Source organism: Dipodomys spectabilis, unplaced genomic scaffold (genome assembly GCF_019054845.1).
Source record: "Dipodomys spectabilis isolate Male_0828 unplaced genomic scaffold, ASM1905484v1 ptg000030l, whole genome shotgun sequence".
Classification (NCBI taxonomy): domain Eukaryota; kingdom Metazoa; phylum Chordata; class Mammalia; order Rodentia; family Heteromyidae; genus Dipodomys; species Dipodomys spectabilis.
In genome coordinates this window covers 1,955,434-1,975,347 of record NW_024870707.1, presented here as the reverse complement: position 1 = coordinate 1,975,347, position 19,914 = coordinate 1,955,434, and the positions used below count along the sequence as shown (strand labels likewise).

Here is a 19,914-nt window from a genome sequence, read left to right as displayed (position 1 = left end):
CAGATCTCAGCCTCCTGAGTAGCTAGGATTACAGGCCTGAGTCACTGGCACCCGGCGCCACTAGCCTTTTTTTGCTTTCTTTTTCTTTTCTTTCTTTTTTTTTTTTTTTGGGTCCGGTCGTGGGGACTGAACTCTGGGCCTGGGCGCTGTCCCTCAGCTCTTCAGCTCAAGGCTAGCACTCTACCACTTGAGCCACAGCGCCACTTCCAGCTTTTTTTCTTTTTGCTTATGTGGTGCTGAGGAATCGAACCCAGGGCCTCATGCATGCAAGGCAAGTGCTCTACCACTGAGCCACCTTCCCAGCCCCTGCTTTCTTTTTCTTTCTGATGAGGTCTCAGACTACAATCCTACCTGTGGCCTCTTGAGTAGTTGAGATTATAGGTATTGCACCACCACACTTGGCTTATTTGTTGAGATATGCTCTTTTTTTTTTTTTTTTGGTTAGTTGTGGGGTTTGAACTCAGGGCCTGGGTGCTGTCCCTGAGCTGAGCTCTTTTGATCAAGGCTAACGCTTTATCACCTTGAACCACAGTTCCACTTCCAGTGTTCTGGTGATGAGTTGGAGATACAAGTCTTACAGACTTTCCTGCTCGGGCTAACTTTGAGCCACGGTCCTCAGATCTCAGACTCCTGAGTTACTAAAATTATAGGTGTAAGCCACCAGCACCCGGCTGTTCTTATTATTCCTTATTTTTGGTCCCTTCTGGCCTTGGATCCTCCCAATATATGCTTTCCTAGTAACTAGAATCCCTTGATTTCATCTTGATTTTATCTGATTATCTTTCTAATTAACCTAGAACCAAAATAAAATTTCTAGTGTCACTACCATGTTGATTTTAGTGGAAATTTGTTTCTCTTCAGGTTTTACGTCTACTCGATGTTGTTGGCTTGCCTGAATTAGTTATACAGTTGGCTACATCAGCAGTAACTGAAGCAGGTGATGACTGGAAAAGCCAGGTACAACTAGGTGTAATCTGGTTGTTTTCCTGAAGTTTGTTGTGGATGTGGTATTTTAATATCTCTTCTTTTTTGATATTTAATCCAAATTTAGGCTACTTTAAGGACATGCATTTTCAAACATCATTTGGATTTGGGTCACAATAGCAAAGCATATGAGGCCTTAACCCAGATTCCTGATTCCAGCAGGTAATCTCAGAGTGTTTTTAGAGAAGGCAATTTACCAGCCCTGTTTAACTCACTAAGACAATTCATCCTCATCTCCCTCTCTTTCCTTCCAGGCAGTTAGACTGTTTACGGCAGCTGGTGGTAATTCTTTGTGAACGTTCACAGCTACAGGATCTTGTAGAGTTTCCCTATGTTAATCTGCATAATGAGGTATTTTTATCTGTCCATTGGTATCTAGAAATAACTGGTGGTTGCCATGATTGCTGCTGACTTTCTGATTGATTTCTCCTACATTAGGTTGTGGGGATAATTGAGTCACGCGCTAGGGCTGTGGACCTTATGACACACAATTACTATGAACTTCTCTATGCCTTCCATATCTATCGCCACAATTACCGAAAAGGTAAGCAGTTGAACCAATACTTGTTGTTAGGGACAACCTTATAAGTTTAATCATACTTTTCAATACAGTTTGTGAGGGAGGTCTTGTGTAATTCTTTTTTTTTTTTTGCCAGTCCTAGCACTCTACCACTTGAGCCACAGTGCTACTTCTGGCCTTTTCTGTTTATGTGGTACTGAAGACTCAAACCAAGGGCTTCATGCATGCTAGGCAAGCTCTCTACCACAAAGACATATTCCCAGCCCATACTGAAATTTACTTTTCTGTTGTTGTTGTTTTGGTCAGTTACAGGGCTTCCACTCAGGAAGGGTCTGGGTGCTATCCCTGAGCCTTGTTGTGTTCTAGGTTAATGCTGTGTCACTTAAACCACAGCACCACTTCCAACTTGTGTAAATTAGCTTCACCTGTTAGCTTGGAAGACGTGTGCTTGCTCTCAGCTAGAGCATTTTCAGGTGATGCTAAGGAGATGCAGTCTGTATATATTTTCATTCAATAATGAAGAAAACTGGACTTTTTCATTACAGACAACTTGCACTCATCTATTTTGCTGTGTCATTTCCTATCTCTCTTCCTCCTGTCTGCCTTATTATAACTCATTGTCACTATTTACTAATCTATTCTTGCCAATTTTGTTGACGGTAAGTTACATTTACCATGACTTAACACATAAAATACTTCCAATGTCTCTTACAAGGATATTCTTTTCTTGATCTTGGATTCAATTTTCAAGTTAATTTAGTATTCAAAATTTAAATGAAATGCTATTTTTTTTTTTTTTACACTACCAACTGTCATAATAGTGGTCTTTTGTTTTTGCTTGTGTGCTAGTACATTATGGGGGCTTGAACTCAGGGCCTCCCTGTTTGTTGCTTGGGTCCGGCCTATACCACACTTCTTCTATTTAGACCTTCTATGCTATGATGACAGGTTCACACCACCACACCCAGCCCTTTTGCTGAATTAGGGTCTTGCTAACTTTTTACCCAGGCTGGTCTTGAGCCATGATTTTCCACCTCCCTAGTAACTGCAACTATAGGTGTCGGCCACCATGGCTAGTCATTTAATTGTGTGTGTGTGTGTGTGTGTGTGTGTGTGTGTGTGTGTGTGTGTGTGTGTGTGTGTGTGTGCGCTCGTATGTGTATGTCTATGTGTTTATGTGTCTGTGTATCAGTCCTAGTGTCTTGAACTCAGGGTCTAGGCACTGTCCCTGAGCTTTTTGGCTCAAGGTTAATGCTCTACCACTTGAGCCAGCTCTGTTTCTGGCTTTTTTGTTGGCTAATTGGAGATAAGAGTCTCTTTCCTCACTGGCTGGCTTCTAACCATGATCCTCAGATTTCAGCCTATTAAGTAGCTATTATAGGCATGAGCCACCAACACCCAGCTGCTGTTTTATTTTTTGAGAAACCACCATACTGTTTTCCACAACTGCTATACCGTTTTACATGCTCAGCTATAGTGCACCAGGGTTCTAGTATCTCCATATAAAAGTGTATGGTTGTTGGTGGGGCGGTTTAAAAGAAACTATTTTGAGTAGTAATATTTGATTGGTGTAACAAATTCTGTGTATATAGCTAAAGAAACGAATTTTCCTGCACGGGCTGGCTGTGAGCTGCAATCCTCAGATCTCATTTTTTCCTCATAGCTGGCACAGTGATGTATGAATATGGAATGCGTCTTGGCAGAGAGGTTCGAACTCTTCGAGGACTAGAGAAGCAAGGCAACTGTTATCTGGCTGCTATTAATTGCTTGCGGCTCATTCGTCCAGAATATGCATGGATTGTACAGCCAGCATCTGGAGCTGTGGTATACAAGTTTACCATTTTAGAATTTAAGGCCATTTAATTCATTTAACTTTTTCCTTTCAAAACTTACCTCCTTTTGAAGCACCCAGCTTTATTTCTTTTTGTTTAAAATTTCTACTTAGGTTTTATTAGTTTGTTTTGTATGGTGCTGAACCTAATTCAAGGTCTTGCACTTGTTAGGCAAGCCATCTTTCACTGAGCTAAATCTCCATCCCTCTATTGAGGTATTTCTAAACTTCTCCCTTTGCAGCAATTTGGCTGTTATAGATTACTATCCCTTTAATTTCCAAATTAAGAATTTTTACAGGCAGAATTGTTGCAGAATGACTTTGGAGTTAGATAAATCCCTTAAACTTTTGCTGTTCAGTTATTCTCGTGTATAAAACAGATGATAATATCTGCTTTATGAAGGATGGTTTTTGTGTTAGAGGTGATTTAAATATATTGATAGTGTTTAATAAATAGCTGCTTTTATTTTGACTTATCTGTTAATTCAGTCTATAAGTATTGTTGGAAAGGATACAAACTTGTTTTGTTTTCTTTCTGTCCTACTGGTGGCTCACATATGCCTGGCTCTTTGCATTATATAGTTGGTATATTTACTAAGCTGTTGTCCAGGGCTGGGATGTAGCTCAGTGGCAAAGCGCTTGCCTAGCAAGTGCAACGTCCTGGGTTCGATCCCCAGTACCAAAAAAGAAAAGACAAAAAAAAAAAATACAGTTAAGCTGTTGTCCAGAGTTATTATCAGTAGGAAATATAACTCTGGAACCAAGGAAAGGTAACATGATTTATATGTAGATCAAATCCATGTCCATGGATTAACTAACATATTATAAACAAGTGAGCCACTGGCACACAACTTCATCTCTTTGTCTGATAGTTACAGTGCCTCTGTAAGATGCTACAACAGTGAGATTAACTTCTAGAATCATTTAAGCATGAAGGATCTAAACAATTAACAGTTAAGTCACTTATTCTGTCTTTTCAGTATGATCGACCTGGAACATCCCCTAAGAGGAATCATGATGGAGAATGCACAGCTGCTCCAAGTGAGTTGGTGGCACTGTAGTTTTGCTAGACAGTAGTTACATTGTTACAGTAGAAGTGTAGATGAAGTTTATGTTAGATATAATACATAGTTATATTGTAACATTATTGTATTATAGACTGAAAATATTACACATAATGGTTACATTCTTGTATAATTCTGTCTTTTTAGTTTTTTTTTTAACTTTTTTTAAGGTTTTTGTCAACATTCTAGTCAGCTAAAGATTGCTTGAAAGTGTTGTATGATGGGATGTGAAATGAAAATGTTTTTTAAAAAAGAACTGTTTTGTGTCTTTTAGTGTGTGTCTTTCCCCGCCTCTTTCTGTGTCTCTCTCTCTCTCTGTTGGTCCTAGGGCTTAAAATCAGGGCTTGGGCACTGTCCTGAACTTTTCTACTCATCTTTAGTGCTCTACCATTTGAGTTATAGTTTCACTTGCAGCTTTTTGTTAATTATTTGTAGATAGGAATTTCATGGTCTTTCCTGCCTAGGCTGGCTTCAAAGGATGATTCTCACATCTCAACCTCCTGAGTAGCTAGGATTATAGGCGAGAGCTGCCTCCTTTCTTTGTTACATTTATTTATTTATTTATTTATTTGGGTCCGGTCATGGGGCCTGAACTCTGGGCCTGGGCACTGCCCCTCAGCTCTTTAGCTCAAGGCTAGCACTCTACCACTTGAGCCACAGTGCCACTTCCGGCTTTTTTCTTTTTGCTTATGTGGTGCTGAGGAATCGAACCCAGGGCCTCAGGCATGCAAGGCAAGCCCTCTACCACTGAGCCACCTTCCCAGACCCAGTTGTTACATTTAAATCAGCTCCATAGCAGACATTTTTCATCAGATTTCTTTGATATAGTTGGGAGGCATGATACTTCATCAAGAGCCTATGCTCCTGATTTTAATTATATGTCTCACCATGGTTGTGTCCTTTCTTGCTGATCAAGATGGCAGTCATTTCAGTTGTAAAGTTAAATCAAGTGACACATGAAGTACTTGTATCAGTGCCTCCTCAACCACAGGTATTAATTGGAGAACTTTATCTAATCAGCAGAGAGTGATTCATTTTTTTAAGTTTATTTTTGTTGAGTCCCCTGTTGTCTCCCTTCATGAATTTGAAAATTAAGTTGAATGTTACTTAATATTTAGTGGAAATTGATAGGTTAAGTTAACCTAATAGATACTTCCTTTGTACTTCAAAAAATGAAATGATTTTTCTTTGCCATGTAGCCAATCGGCAAATTGAAATCCTGGAGCTGGAAGATCTAGAGAAAGAATGTTCCTTGGCTCGAATTCGCCTCACTTTGGCACAGCATGATCCATCAGCAGTTGCAATTGCAGGTAGGAATTTAACCAGTAAAATTTCTAACCTGTCAGTACCAGTAGCACAGTTTAGGGCCAGGCAGTGGACATGGTGAATGTAAAGCATGAGATTGTTACTCTGAGATATTCCATCAACAAAGCAAACTCTTTTTTCTGGCTCATATACACTTGATGTACTAACTAGCATATTTCCACAGGAAGTTCATCAGCTGAGGAGATGGTTACTCTGCTGGTTCAGGCTGGCCTATTCGACACTGCCATATCACTGTGTCAGACTTTCAAGCTTCCTTTAACACCAGTCTTTGAGGGGCTTGCTTTCAAGTATGTAAAAAATTACCTTTCAATATTTTTAACTTGTTGATACAAGATATAGTATTGCTTAGTATAATTCACTTCTGACAAGCCACTAGTCTTTAATTCATTTCCTTTTTTTTTTTTTTTGATGGCTGTGGGGATTGAACTCTGGGCCTGGGTGCTGTCCATCAGCTCTTCAGCTCAAAGCGAGCAGCACTCTACCACTTGAGCTACAGTGCCACTTCCAGTTTTCTGGTGGTTTATTGGAGATAAGAATCTCACGAAGCTGGGCGCTGGTGGCTCAAGCCTGTAATCCTAGCTACTCAGGAGGCTGAGATCTGAGGATCGCGGTTCAAAGCCAGCCCGGGCAGGAGAGACCGTGAGACTCCTATCTCCAATAAACCACCAGAAAACCGGAAGTGGCGCTGTAGCTCAAGTGGTAGAGTGCTTGCCTTGAGCTGAAGAGCTGAAGGACAGCGCCCAGGCCCAGAGTTCAAGCCCCACGACCGACAAAAAAAAAAAAAAAGAATCTCACGAATTTTCCTGCACGGGCTGGCTGTGAGCCGCAATCCTCAGATCTCAGGCTCCTGAGTAGCTAGAATTACAGGCGTGAGCCACCAGCACCCAGCTAAGTCATTTGCTTTAAAGGAGTATTTTGTTTGATCATGCAACCACTTTTAAAAAAAAATGCAGTGACTTAGTTCTTTTGTTGTTTGTTTTTTGCTGGTCCTGAGGCTTGAACTCAGGGCCTGGGCACTGTTCTTGAGCCTCCCTGTGTGCAAGGCAAGTGCTCTACCACTTGAGCCACAGTGCCACTTCCAGTTTTCTGAGTGGTTTATTGGAGATAAGAGTCCCACAGACTTTTCCGCCCAGGCTGGCTTTGAACCGCATCCTCAGGTCTCAGCCTCCTGAGTAGCTAGGATTACAGGTGTGAGCCACCATTACCTGGCTACTTTGGGCTTTTTCTGTTTATGTGGTACTCAAGAATTGAACCCACAGCTTTATGCATGGTAGGCAAGCATTTTACCACTTAGCCAAATTCCCAGCCTGGCCTATAGTTTTACTTTCTAATTATATAAAGTTATATTCTTGACTAATAGGTTCTCTTGAGAAGTCATAAGAGCAAAAACTATGACTGCTGGGTGCTAGTGGCTAATGCCTATAATAGTAGCTACTTAGGAGGCTGAGATCTGAGGATCTTTGTTTGACACCAACCCAGACAAAAAAGTCAAACTACTCAGAAAAAACTGGAAGTAGCATGTAGCTCACAGTGCTAGCCTTGAGCAAAAGAACCTCACTAATGGAGCCTAGGCCCAGAGTTCAAGCCCCAGGACCTGCAAAAAACAAAACAGAAAAAAAAAACAAACCTGTTACTGGGCTAGAGGTGTAGATCAGTAACAGTGCAGTCACATAGCATAAACAAGGCCATGCGTTCTTTCAAATCTTAAAATTTTTTTACCCTTCATCTTCTGGAAGTAAATTGTCTCTTGATACTTCTGATGGCTTTTATTGCAGATGCATCAAGTTGCAGTTGGGAGGAGAGGCCGCTCAAGCTGAAGCCTGGGCCTGGCTTGCAGCCAATCAGCTTTCCTCTGTCATCACTACTAAGGAATCTAGGTATGCCCCTAGAGTTCTTCCAGAATTGGTTGGGTTTGCCTGTCTCAGAACTGTACTCCTTCCTTCTCTCTCTCTCTCTCTCTCTCTTTCTCTCTTTCTTTCATTCTTTCTCTCCCTCTCCTTCCTTCCTGTCTTCCTTCCTTCCTGTCTTCCTTCCTTCCTGTCTTCTTTTCTTCCTTCCTTCCTTCCTTCTTTCCTTCCTTCCTTCCTTCCTTCCTTCCTCCCTTCCTTCCTTCCTTCCTCCCTTCCTTCCTTCCTTCCTTCCTTCCTTCCTTCCTTCTTGCTTTCTCTTTCATCCTGTTATGACCTGTCCTGTCCTGTCCTGAAGCTTGAACTCAGGGTCTTGGGTGCTGTCCCTGAACTTCTTTTGCTCAAGGCTAGCATTCTACCACATGAACCTCAGCTCCACTTCTGGCATTTTTGTTGTTGTTGTTAGTCGTGGGGCTTGAACTCTAGGCCTGGGCGCTGTCCCTCAGCTCTTCAGCTCAAGGTGAGTGCTCTACCACTTGAGCCACAGAACCACTTCTGGTTTTCTGGTGGTTAATTAGGGATAAGAGTCTCATGGACTTTCCTGCCCGGGCTGGCTTTGAACCATGATCCTCAGATCTCAGCCACCTGAGTAGCTAGGATTACAGGTGTAAGACACGGGTGCCCAGCTACTTCTTGATAGTTTTTGATACTTTTTAATAGTTTCATGGAGATAAGAGTGTCTACAGTCCTGCCAGGGCTGGCTTTGAATTGTTATTCTCAGGTCTGAGCCTCTTGAGTACCTAGGATTATAGGCATGAGCCGCTAACACTTGGCTAGAGCTTTCTTTTCTTTAAATATTTCTATACTGCTTAGTTTGCTTCTTTCTTTCATTTGTTTATTTATTGGCTAAGTTGTATTATTTTTGTTCCTTTTGTTTTGTGTTGTTTTGAGACAAAGTTTTACTATAGAGCCCAGCCTAGCATCAAGCTCTCAATCCTATCTCAGCTTTCTAAGTGGTAGGATTGATTACAGGCATGGGCTACCATGCCTGGCCTTGGCTATTTATAAAAATAGCCAAGCTTCTATAAAGAAGCTGTAAAGTTTATAATTAGGATGACTTTGTACCATTTTATTATTCAAACCAGGATGTCTTTGCGTATGAAATATCTCCTCTGCATCCTCTTCCTCAAGACATTTAGTATATTATATCATTAAGACAAAGTACTCTTGCTGGGCACCCATTGCTCATGTCTATAATTCTTGCTATTCAAGAGGCTGAGACCTAGCACACTGTAATTCAAAGCCAGTTGGGACAGAAAAGTCCTCCTGACTCCCATCTCCAATTAACAAGCAGAAGGCCTGGCTGGCGTTATGGTACATGCATATTAATAGGTATTTAGGGCTGGAGTAGGAGGATCATGGGAACTCAGAAGATTCAAGACCAGTCTGGACAACATTGAAAGCCTGTCTCTTGTCAGTTGGTCTAGTGATCCCTTACTTATCATGGGAGTTGAGTTTCAGAGGACCTCCCCCCCCCCTGCGCCACACACACACGCACACACATAATAGGTATAGCAGTAAGGGACCACAATATAGCAAGGGACAACTAACACAGCTACTTCATGGATTTTCACCTATCAGGGTAGTTTCTGGAACCTCACTACTGTGATAGATGAGGGATCACTATTTACCTTTTTTTTTTTTTTCCAAACCTGAGATAGAGTGAAGCCACAATAAGTGAACAGCAATAAGTGAACCGCAATATAATGAGGGACTACAATATTGGGGTTTGAAATCAGGGCCATGCAATTGCTGAGCAAGCATTCTACCATTTGAGGCATTCCACCAGTCTTTTTTGCATTCATTTTTGCAGATACAGTCTTGATTTTTTTTACCAAGCTGACCTAGACCATGATTTCCTTGAAGCAAAAATGGTAGATGCTTATCACTAGGAGCAACTTTATTGGTTGAGATACAACTCTATCTTCTAAGTCAAAATTTCTATGTGAATCTATTGCTTAATCAGGTTTGGAGACTAGTGATCTGAGCTAGTTTCTTTATATTTATTTATTTTGGTGCCCATCCTGGGGTTTGAACTCAGGGTTTCACTTCCAGCTTTTTGGTGGTTAACTGGAGATAGTCTCTTAGACTTTTCCTTCCTGGGCTGGCTTCGAACTGCAATTATCTCAGCCTCCTGAGTAGCTGGAAATACAAGCATGAGCCACAGGGCCCAGCTTTGGTTCCCCAATTTTAAGAACTCCCAAAATGGAGCCCAAGTGCTGATGGCTCGCACACAATCCTAGCTACACAGGAGGATGGGATCTGAGGATAGCACTTCAGAACTAGCTCAGGCAGACAAATTTAAGAGCTTCTTAATTCCAACAAGCTAGAAATGGAAATGTGGATCAAGTGGTAGAGTACCAGTTGTGAGAGAAAAGGTGAAGGAAGAACCTGAGTCCCTAATATCAAACTCCAGTACTGGCCAAAAACAATTTTTTTTTAAGTGAAACAAAATCATAAAACAAAATAAATGTGTATGTGGTTAGCGGGAGAATAATTAGAATAATCAAAATCATCTAGTTAGTAGTACTGTCCTCCTGTCATATTAGTCCTAGTAATAATTACAATTTATCTCTATAATCAGTTTAATTATGAGCTTCTAAAGATTTTTATTTATAAATACCTTTTATAAAGGGTGGAGGTGTGGCTTAACTGGAAGAGTGCCTGTCTAACAAGCATGAAGCCCTAAGTACAAATCCCAGTACTGCCAAATCCCAGTATGTGCTATGAATAATACTGTAAATCTCTGTTAAGAATCTAAAACTTGGGCTGGCAAGCTTTGATCCTCAGTCCCAAAAAAGAAAAGACAAAAAGAAAAAGAATCTACAACTTTTTAGTAACCAGGATATAGACTTTTAAAAAAAAATTAAAAATAAGATGACTGAAGCTCATTTGTTTTACTTTTTTTCAAGCGCTACAGATGAAGCTTGGCGATTATTGTCTACTTACCTAGAAAGATACAAAGTCCAGAATAACCTTTATCACCATTGCGTAATCAACAAGCTTTTGTCCCATGGAGTGCCTCTGCCTAATTGGCTTATAAACAGTTACAAGGTATGTGGTGTCTTAACTTACAGCTCAGTGGTAGAGCGCTTGCCTTGCATGCATGAGGCCCTGGGTTCGATTCCTCAGCACCACATAAGCAAAAAGAAAAAAAGCCGGAAATGGTGCCGTGGCTCAAGTTGTAGAGCGCTAGCCTTGAGCTGAAGAGCTGAGGGACAGCGCCCAGGCACAGAGTTCAGGCCCACGACCGGACCCAAAAAAAAAAAAAAAGAAGAATCCACTTAAAGTTATTCTGAATAACTTCATAAAATGATTAAAAAGAAAAAGACGGAGTGATAATTTATGGAACCATATACTTTGGGCAATTTCTCAATTATAGCTAAAATAACTAAGAATTTAACTTAAATTCCAAACATAGTACTGGGTATTTAAAGTCCCACAGGTTAGTAATTTGACTAATTCCTGTTTGTATTTAAACTAATGAATATATGCATGATACAATGTGTATTATATTGCTCCAAAAATTCACTGCAGGGGTTAGAATAGATTTCATATATACCTCAAACACAACAGTGTTTGAATCAGTACTGTCAACAATTATGGACTTTGGGGCTGGGAAGGTGGCTCCGTGGTAGAGTGCTTGCCTTGCATGCCTGAGGCCCTGGGTTTGATTCATCAGCACCACATAAGCAAAAAGAAAAAAAAAAAGCCGGAAGTGGTGCTGTGGCTCAAGTGATAACAGCACTAGCCTTCAGCTGAAGTGCTGAGGGACAGCGCCCAGGCCCAGAGTACAGGCCCCACGACCAGACCCAAAAATAATAATAATAATAATAATTATGGACTTGGGCTGGGAAGTTGGCTCAGTGGTAGAACGCTTGCCTGCATGCATGAGGCCCTGGGTTCGATTCCTCAGCACCACATAAACAGAAAAAAAAAGCCGGAAGTGGCGCTATGGCTCTAGTGGTAGAATGCTAGCCTTGAGCTGAAGAGCTGAGGGACAGCATCCAGGCCCAGAGTTCAGGCCCCATGACCGGACCAAAAAAAAAAAAAAAATTATGGACTTAGCTGGATGCTAGTGGCTCATCCCTGTAATCCTAGCTACTTAGGAGCCTGAGATCTAAGGATCATGGTTCAAAGCCAGCCTGGGCAGGAAAGTCTGTGAGACTCTCATTTCTAATAAACTACTAGGAAAACCAGAAGTGGTTCTGTGGCTCAAGTGGTAGAGCACTAGCCTTGAGCTGAAGAGCTGAGGGACAGAACCCTGGCCCAGAGTTCAACCCCCATGACCAACAAAATAAAAAAATTATGGACTGTGGACCAGGCACTGGAGGTTCACACATGTAATTCTAGCTACTCAGGAGGCTGAGATCTGAAGATCAAGGTTCAAAGTCAGCACCAACAGTATAGTCCATGAGATTTATCTCCAATTTACCACTAACAGGACAGAAATGGAGCTGTGGCTCAAGTAGTAAAGTGCTAACCTTGAGCAAAAATGCTAAGACACAGTGCCTAGAGAAACTTTATAAAGAAGGAGGTTCATTTAGCTCATGATTTTGGAAACTGAAAGTCCAAATGCATATGGGTCTCTAGAGATTTGGCCCCCAGGGAGGGCCCTCTTGGCTGTGTGACATCATGGTGGGAAGAATCACATCTCCAAACAAGAAGTTCAAGGGTTGGGCTCACTCCTAACAGCTCACTACCTTATGAACTATCTTAATACTTCTCGTGGCCAGTGTCCTCTATGACCTTATGACCTTCTGCTAACTCTTACAAGGGCCCAACCTCTTGAAAACCTTCACACTCTCATGTCACCAAACTGGAGACTAAGTCTCCAGCACATGAACTCTTGGAGGGAAAAACCACATCTAGACTATCCCAGATCACCTGCATCAAAATTATTTTGAGTGGTAATCATCTTGAAAATTTGGATTCCTGGGTCCCATTTCAAACTTACAAAATGACTAGAGAGGAAATAGAGTGAGTTTTTAACAAGCTCCCTTTTGGATTCTGGTGTATACTTATGTTTGAGAACTGTAACTGAACCAACTTGCATAGAATAAGGCAAGAGAAACAAAAGATAAGAGTAGAAATATTGATTCAGTTAAACAGTGGTGAAACAGTTAATACGATAGAGGTAGATTGTAATCAAATGAGCACATAAGCCTCATACTTACTGTAATTAATAGAGTGCCTCCAAACTGAGACTATGTTCACCATTCTCTTGCCCTGAGTTACAAGTTGCAAATTTGTTGATTCTTATAACTTCTTTTTCTTTTATTATTTCTATATTTCTTAAAACTAATGTGACAATATTGTCACTGTAGTACTGAGAATTTCTGGGAAGATTTGTTGATTTTCTTTTTTTTTTTTTTGGGTCCGGTTGTGGGGCCTGAACTCTGGGCCTGGGTGCTGTCCCTCAGCTCTTCAGCCCAAGGCTAGAGCTCTACCACTTGAGCCACAGTGCCACTTCCGGCTTTTTTCTTATGTGGTGCTGAGGAATCGAACCCAGGGCCTCGAGCATGCAAGGCAAGTGCTCTACCACTGAGCCACCTTCCCAGCCCCCGATTTGTTGATTTTCTTAAGTGGAAACTGTAAAAAGACAAAACAATTCTTAAATGACAAAACAAAGAAAGAAGGCCATTTAATAGAGTCTTACAATGTGCCTGGAAATAATTGGACTCCTGGGAATATGACACTAATCATATGATATAGATGAGTAAACAAAAGTGCTCATGTATTTGTACTAAAAAATGTAAGTGTCGGGGCTGGGAAGGTGGCTTAGTGGTAGAGTGCTTGCCTTGCATGCCTGAGGCCCTGGGTTCGATTCCCCAGCACCACATAAGCAAGAAGAAAAAAGCCGGAAGTGGCGCTGTGGCTCAAGTGGTAGAGCGCTAGTGAGCTGAAGAGCTGAGGGACAGCGCCCAGGCCCAGAGTTCAGGCCCCACAACCAGAAAAAATAAAATAAAATAAACAAAAATGTAAGTGCCAAGAAGTTAGATAGTCAACATCCTTTAGTCAGTCCCCAGAAAGAATGAAAATGTATGTATAGGGGCTGGGAAGGTGCCTCAGTGGTAGAGTGCTTGCCTTGCGTGCCTGAGGTCCGGGGTTCGATTCCTCAACACCACATAAGCAAAAAAGCCAGAAATGGCACTGTGGCTCAAGTGGTAGAGTGCTAGCCTTGAGCTGAAGAGCTGAGGGACAGCGCCCAGGCCCAGAGTTCATGCCCCACAACTGGACCCAAAGAAAAAGAAAAGTATGTATACTTTCTTAGGGTTTTTTTGAGACAAAGTCTACTCTGTAGCCTAGGCTGGCCTTGATTTTAAGATCTTCCATGCCTCAGTCTCCTAAAACCTGGGATTATAGGTTTTTACCATTTCCTTTGGTTGAGCATGCAAAATTGAACCTACTGACTTTTTACAGAAAGTTGATGCTGCTGAATTGCTTCGGCTGTACTTGAATTATGACCTTTTGGAAGAAGCTGTGGATTTGGTCTCAGAATATGTGGATGCTGTGTTAGGAAAAGGACATCAGTACTTTGGAATTGAGGTAGGTACATACACATAGGTGTTTCTTTCTTCATTCTGAATTGCCATATGAAGGTAAATTCATTGTATATCAGTATATTTAACCTTTACTATTTATTGTATTTATATACCTATATATTAGCATTCTAGGAATCTCTAGATTTCTGTTTATAAAATGGGACTACATTCCATTTTCCTCCATCAAAAGAATGTAGATTTAGGATTGGAGGCTGTCGGTCAGTGGTAGGATGCTTGCTTTTCATACATAAGGCTTTGAGTTCAGTTTCTTCCACCACAAAGTTTTGGTGGGTGGTGGTGGTGGTGGTGTTTTTCTTGTGTGGGGGGGTTTTCTTTGTCAGTCGTAGGGCTTGAACTCATGCCTGGGGGCTGTCTCTGAGCCACAGTGCCACCTCTGGTTTTCTGGTAGTTAACTGGAGATAGAAGCCTCAGGGATTTTCCTTCCTCAGGCTAGCTTTAGACTGCAATCCTCAGTTCCCAACCTCTTTTTTTTTGGGGGGGGGGGGGGTCCGGTTGTGGGGCCTGAACTCTGGGCCTGGACGCTGTCCCTCAGCTCTTCAGCTCAAGGCTAGTGCTCTACCACTTGAGCCACTGCACCACTTCCCGCTTTTTTCTTTTTGCTTATGTGGTGCTGAGGAATCGAACCCAGGGCCTCAGGCATGCAAGGCAAGCGCTCTACCACTGAGCCAACTTCCCAGCCCAGTTCCCAGCCTCTTGAGTAGTTAGGATTACAGGATTAAGCCACCAGTGCCCAACTAAGTTATTTGTTTTTAAGCATGCTCTATTTACTATTTCATATTTAATAAATATAAACACAGTATTTTGTGTGTGAAAGGATTATGCTAAATTACTAAAATCTCTACAAGGAATTTCTTATAAAGGGCTATTTCAATCCCATTTTTATTTTTATTTTTTTTAACCCATGCAGAAACAGGTTAAGTTCCCAGAGCTCACACAGATGGTCAGTAGAAGAGTCCGGTCTCAATATGCCTCGGTGACTAGAGAGTCAAACTGTTAAACTCTTAGGAAAGTAGTCAGAACTTTAGAGGGCTAAGCTTTCCTTTTCAGCTTTTATTCCCCAGACAATTTGAATTTAAATTTAGTTCCAAAGTGGAATGGTGCTGTTCATGGTCAGTTTAGGAAGAATTTTATTTATCCTTTTAAGATGAGAGATGATATAAAAATTAAAATATTTGTGCCAGTGGCTCATACCTATAATTCTAGTTACTCAAAAGGCTAAGATGAGGATCACAATTCAAACCACCCTGCACAGGAAAGCCTATGAAACACTCATCTCCAATTAACCCAACCAAAAAAGCTAGTAGAGCTCTGACTTGTGGTGGTAGAGCACTAGTTCTAAGCACAAAAGCTCAGGGACAACACCTAGACTCTTAGTTCAGCCTCAAGTCCAACAGCAAAAATAAATAAAATTAAATAAAAATTAAAATACTTAACAAAATAAGGACAAGTTCTCCAGTTGAAAAGAGAAGGGAGGAACCTAGTTGTGTCTATGTATATGTGTCCTGTGTATATATGTGAGAAACGATAAGCAAAGCATTTCATGTTATTCGTGAAAACAACTGCCCAGAAGAAATAGTATGCTTTATGTTGTTTTCAAACAGTAAACATTTCCTTCCAGTTTCCACTGTCTGCAACAGCCCCACTGGTGTGGCTCCCATACTCCTCCATTGATCAGCTTCTCCATGCTCTGGGAGAAAACAGTGCCAACACTCACAACATTGCAGTAAGTAACACTCCAAGAGTGCTTCTGTGGCAGCCCCTGCACTATCAGTTATACCTTACAGCATGCTGATCAATTCTGTAGGAGTGGAGGAAGGGCAAAGCTGCCCAACACCCCTTAGCATGCTGTCCCAGTCCCTATATAATAAGGTAAAGGATCTAAGCAATTTTGGTTAAAAAAAGCTAAAGACTTATGTAAACATTAATTGCACAGACAAATGGCATTTTAAAATGGGAACCAACATTCCTTTATTCACATTTATGCTAAATTTATTCCCATGCCGGTTTTGTTTCTTCAGTTTCTTCTGGGATACCTTTTTGTTCTGTGCAAATTCCTCTTCCGGTTTAGGAAAATTTGCTCCTTTTTAGTAAGGATCATCTCAGTGTGGCAGGGGGAGCTCAGGTATGGGTTAATCCAATCTTGAACCTTGTATGTTTGGTAGTATGTCTTGGGTGCTTTGTTCACCTGGATGTATTCAATGACCAAGGAGTCTACATACATCTAAACCCTCCGGTTCAGCATCACTCTTCATTCTTGAGCATGTGCAGCAGAAATTCAGCACTTTTTGGGCCATTGACCCTGTGTCCAGCCCCACCGGTTGGCCTGGGCACACCTGCCACCATGGTAACAATGGAATGGCACACATTGCTTCTTTAAAGTGACATCTTTCAGATACTTGGTAGCTTTTCCAATTTGCATACCCTTTATGGCCAGTCAAAGTAATTGATAATAACAGTCTTTTTTATTTGTTTTCCTCTACAGCTGTCCCAGAAAATACTTGTCAAATTAGAGGACTACCAGCAAAAAGTTGATAAGGCAACAAGAGATTTATTATACCGTCGGAACTTGTGATCTGGATTGTTTCCTACCTAGCCTTTGTAACCTTGGTGCCTGTTAGGGCTTAAGACTACTACCCTACAGGGAACCCTGTGCTCAAGTTTATAACCATAAACATTGTGTACTACACTCAGATCTGCATTCTGCACAAGACAGAAGAGTGAGTCAGAGAATCCTGTGCTTGCTGGTGGTGCTAACATGATTTCTGGTTTTCAACTCTGGTCTCAAAACAGCTGCTTTTGTATATGATTCACAGGCTTTTTTAGAGTTTATATTTTTTTAAACTACAGAAGACATTCTTTATCTGCAAATTAAGGCCCACCTTCACTTTCCAAAATAGCTAATGGTTGTTGGTTTATTGGCTGACTACCATAAGTAGTCACAGAAAATCTTCCCATTCTTCCCTATCACTTTTTGTATTTCAATGGAATTATTTTGGTCCAGAACTGACATGTATTTTCTGTATTGCAAACAAAGCCTAATGATTTTGCATACTCTTTTCATTATTTATTGTGGAGTTTTTGTACGATCTTCAATAAATAATTTGCCGAGTTTAAGCCTAAAATGATGACCAGCTGCTTAAAGAAAATAAATTTTATTTTGAATCTGGTTCTGAAGCTAAAGTTAACTAAACTTTTAGCCAAGAAAAATTGGAAATCCATTATCTATAAAGGCAACAGATTTTCAAAATAAATTCTGTTAACTTACATGATTTCTAATAATCAAGCCGGACTTGATCATATAATAATGTGTTGGACCAAAATACCAACTCTACTGGTCAGATTCATGTATTACAAATTCTGGGGAAAGTGAAAATAATGAAAAAATGAAAACTTCTTGGATTTTATTCTGTATATTAAAATTTATCTTTCAAGGAAACAATCTCTGTAGTACTTCCTTGAATTATGGATTTTTTTTTTTTGAGGTTTTCGAAAGACTTTAATTCTTATACTGTCAATAATGTTTACATACTATTTTTCATTATATACTTTCATAATGTGAGTTTTTCCATGGTATTGTTGATGGTAGATATTGAAATGTGTTCTTTTATTTTTGATTTGGCTCTGGGCTGTTTAATATAATGTGTTTGGTAAGATGAGGGATTCTAAGAGCCCTTGTCTTTCCAGGTCCCAAACTTTCAACACAAGAACAACAGCCACCTGCATATACATATTGGTGTGAAAAACATCAAATGCTCTAGTATTCATCTTTGGGAAGCTAGAAGCAGTAAGAGTGGTGCTGCCCCAGAAACCTATGAAGTTGACCAAAGCAAGGCCTTCCATAATGGATATTCACAAGACACTGACCATCTTGGTTGTTTTGGTTGGAGACCTAAAACTCATGCTGGCTCCAATCACACTCTTCTGTCCATTTTTTTCTGCCTTCCTCACTTTGATTTCAGCCAGAGAAGAATGTGTCCAGGCCCTTTACCCCAGTTTTCTCACCACTATGGTCTCTAAAGTTTTGTGATGTTAATAGTTCATAATAGCATGATCATTTCTTGTTTATTTTCTAGTCATAATGTGTTAAAAGATCTTGGGGCTGGGAATGTGGCTCAGTGGTAGAGTGCTTGTCTAGCATGCATGAAGCCCTGGGTTCAATTCCTCAGTACCACATATAAACAGAAAGAGCCAGAAGTGGCATTGCGGTTCAAGTGGTGAGTGCTAGCCTTGAGCAAAAATAAGTGCCCAGGCTTTGAGTTCAAGTCCTATGACTGGCAAAAATAAAAGCTCTCACAGGAGACTAAGATCTGAGTTTACAGTTCAAAGCCAACCCAGGCCGGAAAGCCTATGAGATGCCTATCTCCAATTAACCACCAAAAAGACAGAAGCAGAGCTGTGGCTCAACTGGTAGAACACCAGCCTTTAGTGAGAAAGCTAAGGGACAGTGCGTTCAAGCCCCAGCACCTGTACCAAAACAAATTAAAAATGTAAAAGGTTCCCTCTGGCTGGGGACTGGAGGCATAGCTCAGTGGTAGCACACGGGTTTAGCATGCACAAAACTAGGTTCAATGTCCAGTACCAAAAGTAAGTAAATAAGCCAGGTACTGGTGGCTCCCACATGTAATTCTAGCTATTCAGGAGGCTGGGCAGGAAAATGTGAGAATCTTACCTCCAATTAATCACTAAAAAGGACTGAAGTAGTACTGTGGCTCAAGTAATAGAGCTCTATCCTAGAGCACCAAAGCTCAGGGAACAGCATCAAGGCCCAGTTAGGATCAGGGGCTGGGAAGGCGGCTCAGTGGTAGAGCGCTTGCCTTGCATGCATGAGGCCCTGGGTTCCATTCCTCAGCACCACATAAGCAGAAAGAAAACATCGGAAGTGGCACTGTGGCTCAAGTGATACAGTGCTAGCCTTGTACTGAAGAGCTGAGGGACAGCGCCCAGGCCCAGAGTTCAGGCCCCATAACCGGACCTGTTATCAGCCTGTGATGATAAAAGTAGATGTCATGTTTGTAAACAGTAGAAGTGCTGGAAGAATAGCTAAGTGGTATAGCACTTGTCTAACATTCATGAGGGCCTGGATTTGGGCTCTTAACACCTCAGAAAAGAAAAAAAAAAAAAAGAATGCCACTCAGTTTCATATTGAGCAGTCTTACCACGCTTATCATTGTCATTTTTGTAACTTTTTAAGGAAGCTGATTTGTTCTACAAAGCCATCTTGGCAGCTTTGTTACCCTGCCAGCCCCCATCACTGAACCACACTTCTGAGAACTCCAGGTCAGCTCTCACCAGTTCATTACTGCTCCTCTTCCCATTCGATTCCCACCAGGTATATGAGGCCACCAGTGCTTGTGCTTCCCCAAGTCCATCCTTACTGTTCCTATAACTTCACTGGACACCTAGGGATAGTCAAAAGGCAGTTTATTTAACTCACAATTATACTTTTTTTCTTTTGTGCCAGTTCTGCTGCTTGAACTCAGGACCTGAGTGCTGTCCCTTAGCTTTTGAACTCAAAGCTGGCACTTGACCACTTGCACCACAGCTCCACTTGTGGCTTTTTTAGTAGTTAATTGAGATAAGGGTCTCAGGACCTCCCTGACTGGGCTGGCTTCAAATGGAAATCTGTTCACAGTCTCCTAAGTTGCTAGCTGAGAGCCACCTGGCTTTTTTTGTTTGGGAGTATTTTTGGTTTTTGGTGTTGGTTCTGGCACTTAAA

At 41.2% G+C, this 19,914-nt stretch overlaps 1 protein-coding gene across 1 annotated transcript in view; it reads left to right on the top strand.

Moving 5' to 3' along the window:
- Nucleotides 1–17,634, top strand: part of Nup160 (nucleoporin 160) — a 57,186-nt gene extending 39,552 nt beyond the window's left edge. The window contains exons 24-36 of the mRNA XM_042676107.1: nt 862–957; nt 1,052–1,146; nt 1,239–1,335; nt 1,423–1,528; nt 3,168–3,328; nt 4,316–4,376; nt 5,599–5,709; nt 5,889–6,012; nt 7,501–7,602; nt 10,545–10,686; nt 14,056–14,181; nt 15,817–15,921; nt 16,681–17,634. Coding sequence (XP_042532041.1) covers nt 862–957; nt 1,052–1,146; nt 1,239–1,335; nt 1,423–1,528; nt 3,168–3,328; nt 4,316–4,376; nt 5,599–5,709; nt 5,889–6,012; nt 7,501–7,602; nt 10,545–10,686; nt 14,056–14,181; nt 15,817–15,921; nt 16,681–16,770 — 1,416 coding nt within the window. The 3' untranslated portion in view covers nt 16,771–17,634. The remainder of the gene's footprint in view (nt 1–861; nt 958–1,051; nt 1,147–1,238; nt 1,336–1,422; nt 1,529–3,167; nt 3,329–4,315; nt 4,377–5,598; nt 5,710–5,888; nt 6,013–7,500; nt 7,603–10,544; nt 10,687–14,055; nt 14,182–15,816; nt 15,922–16,680) is intronic.
- Nucleotides 17,635–19,914: the final 2,280 nt, after the last annotated feature.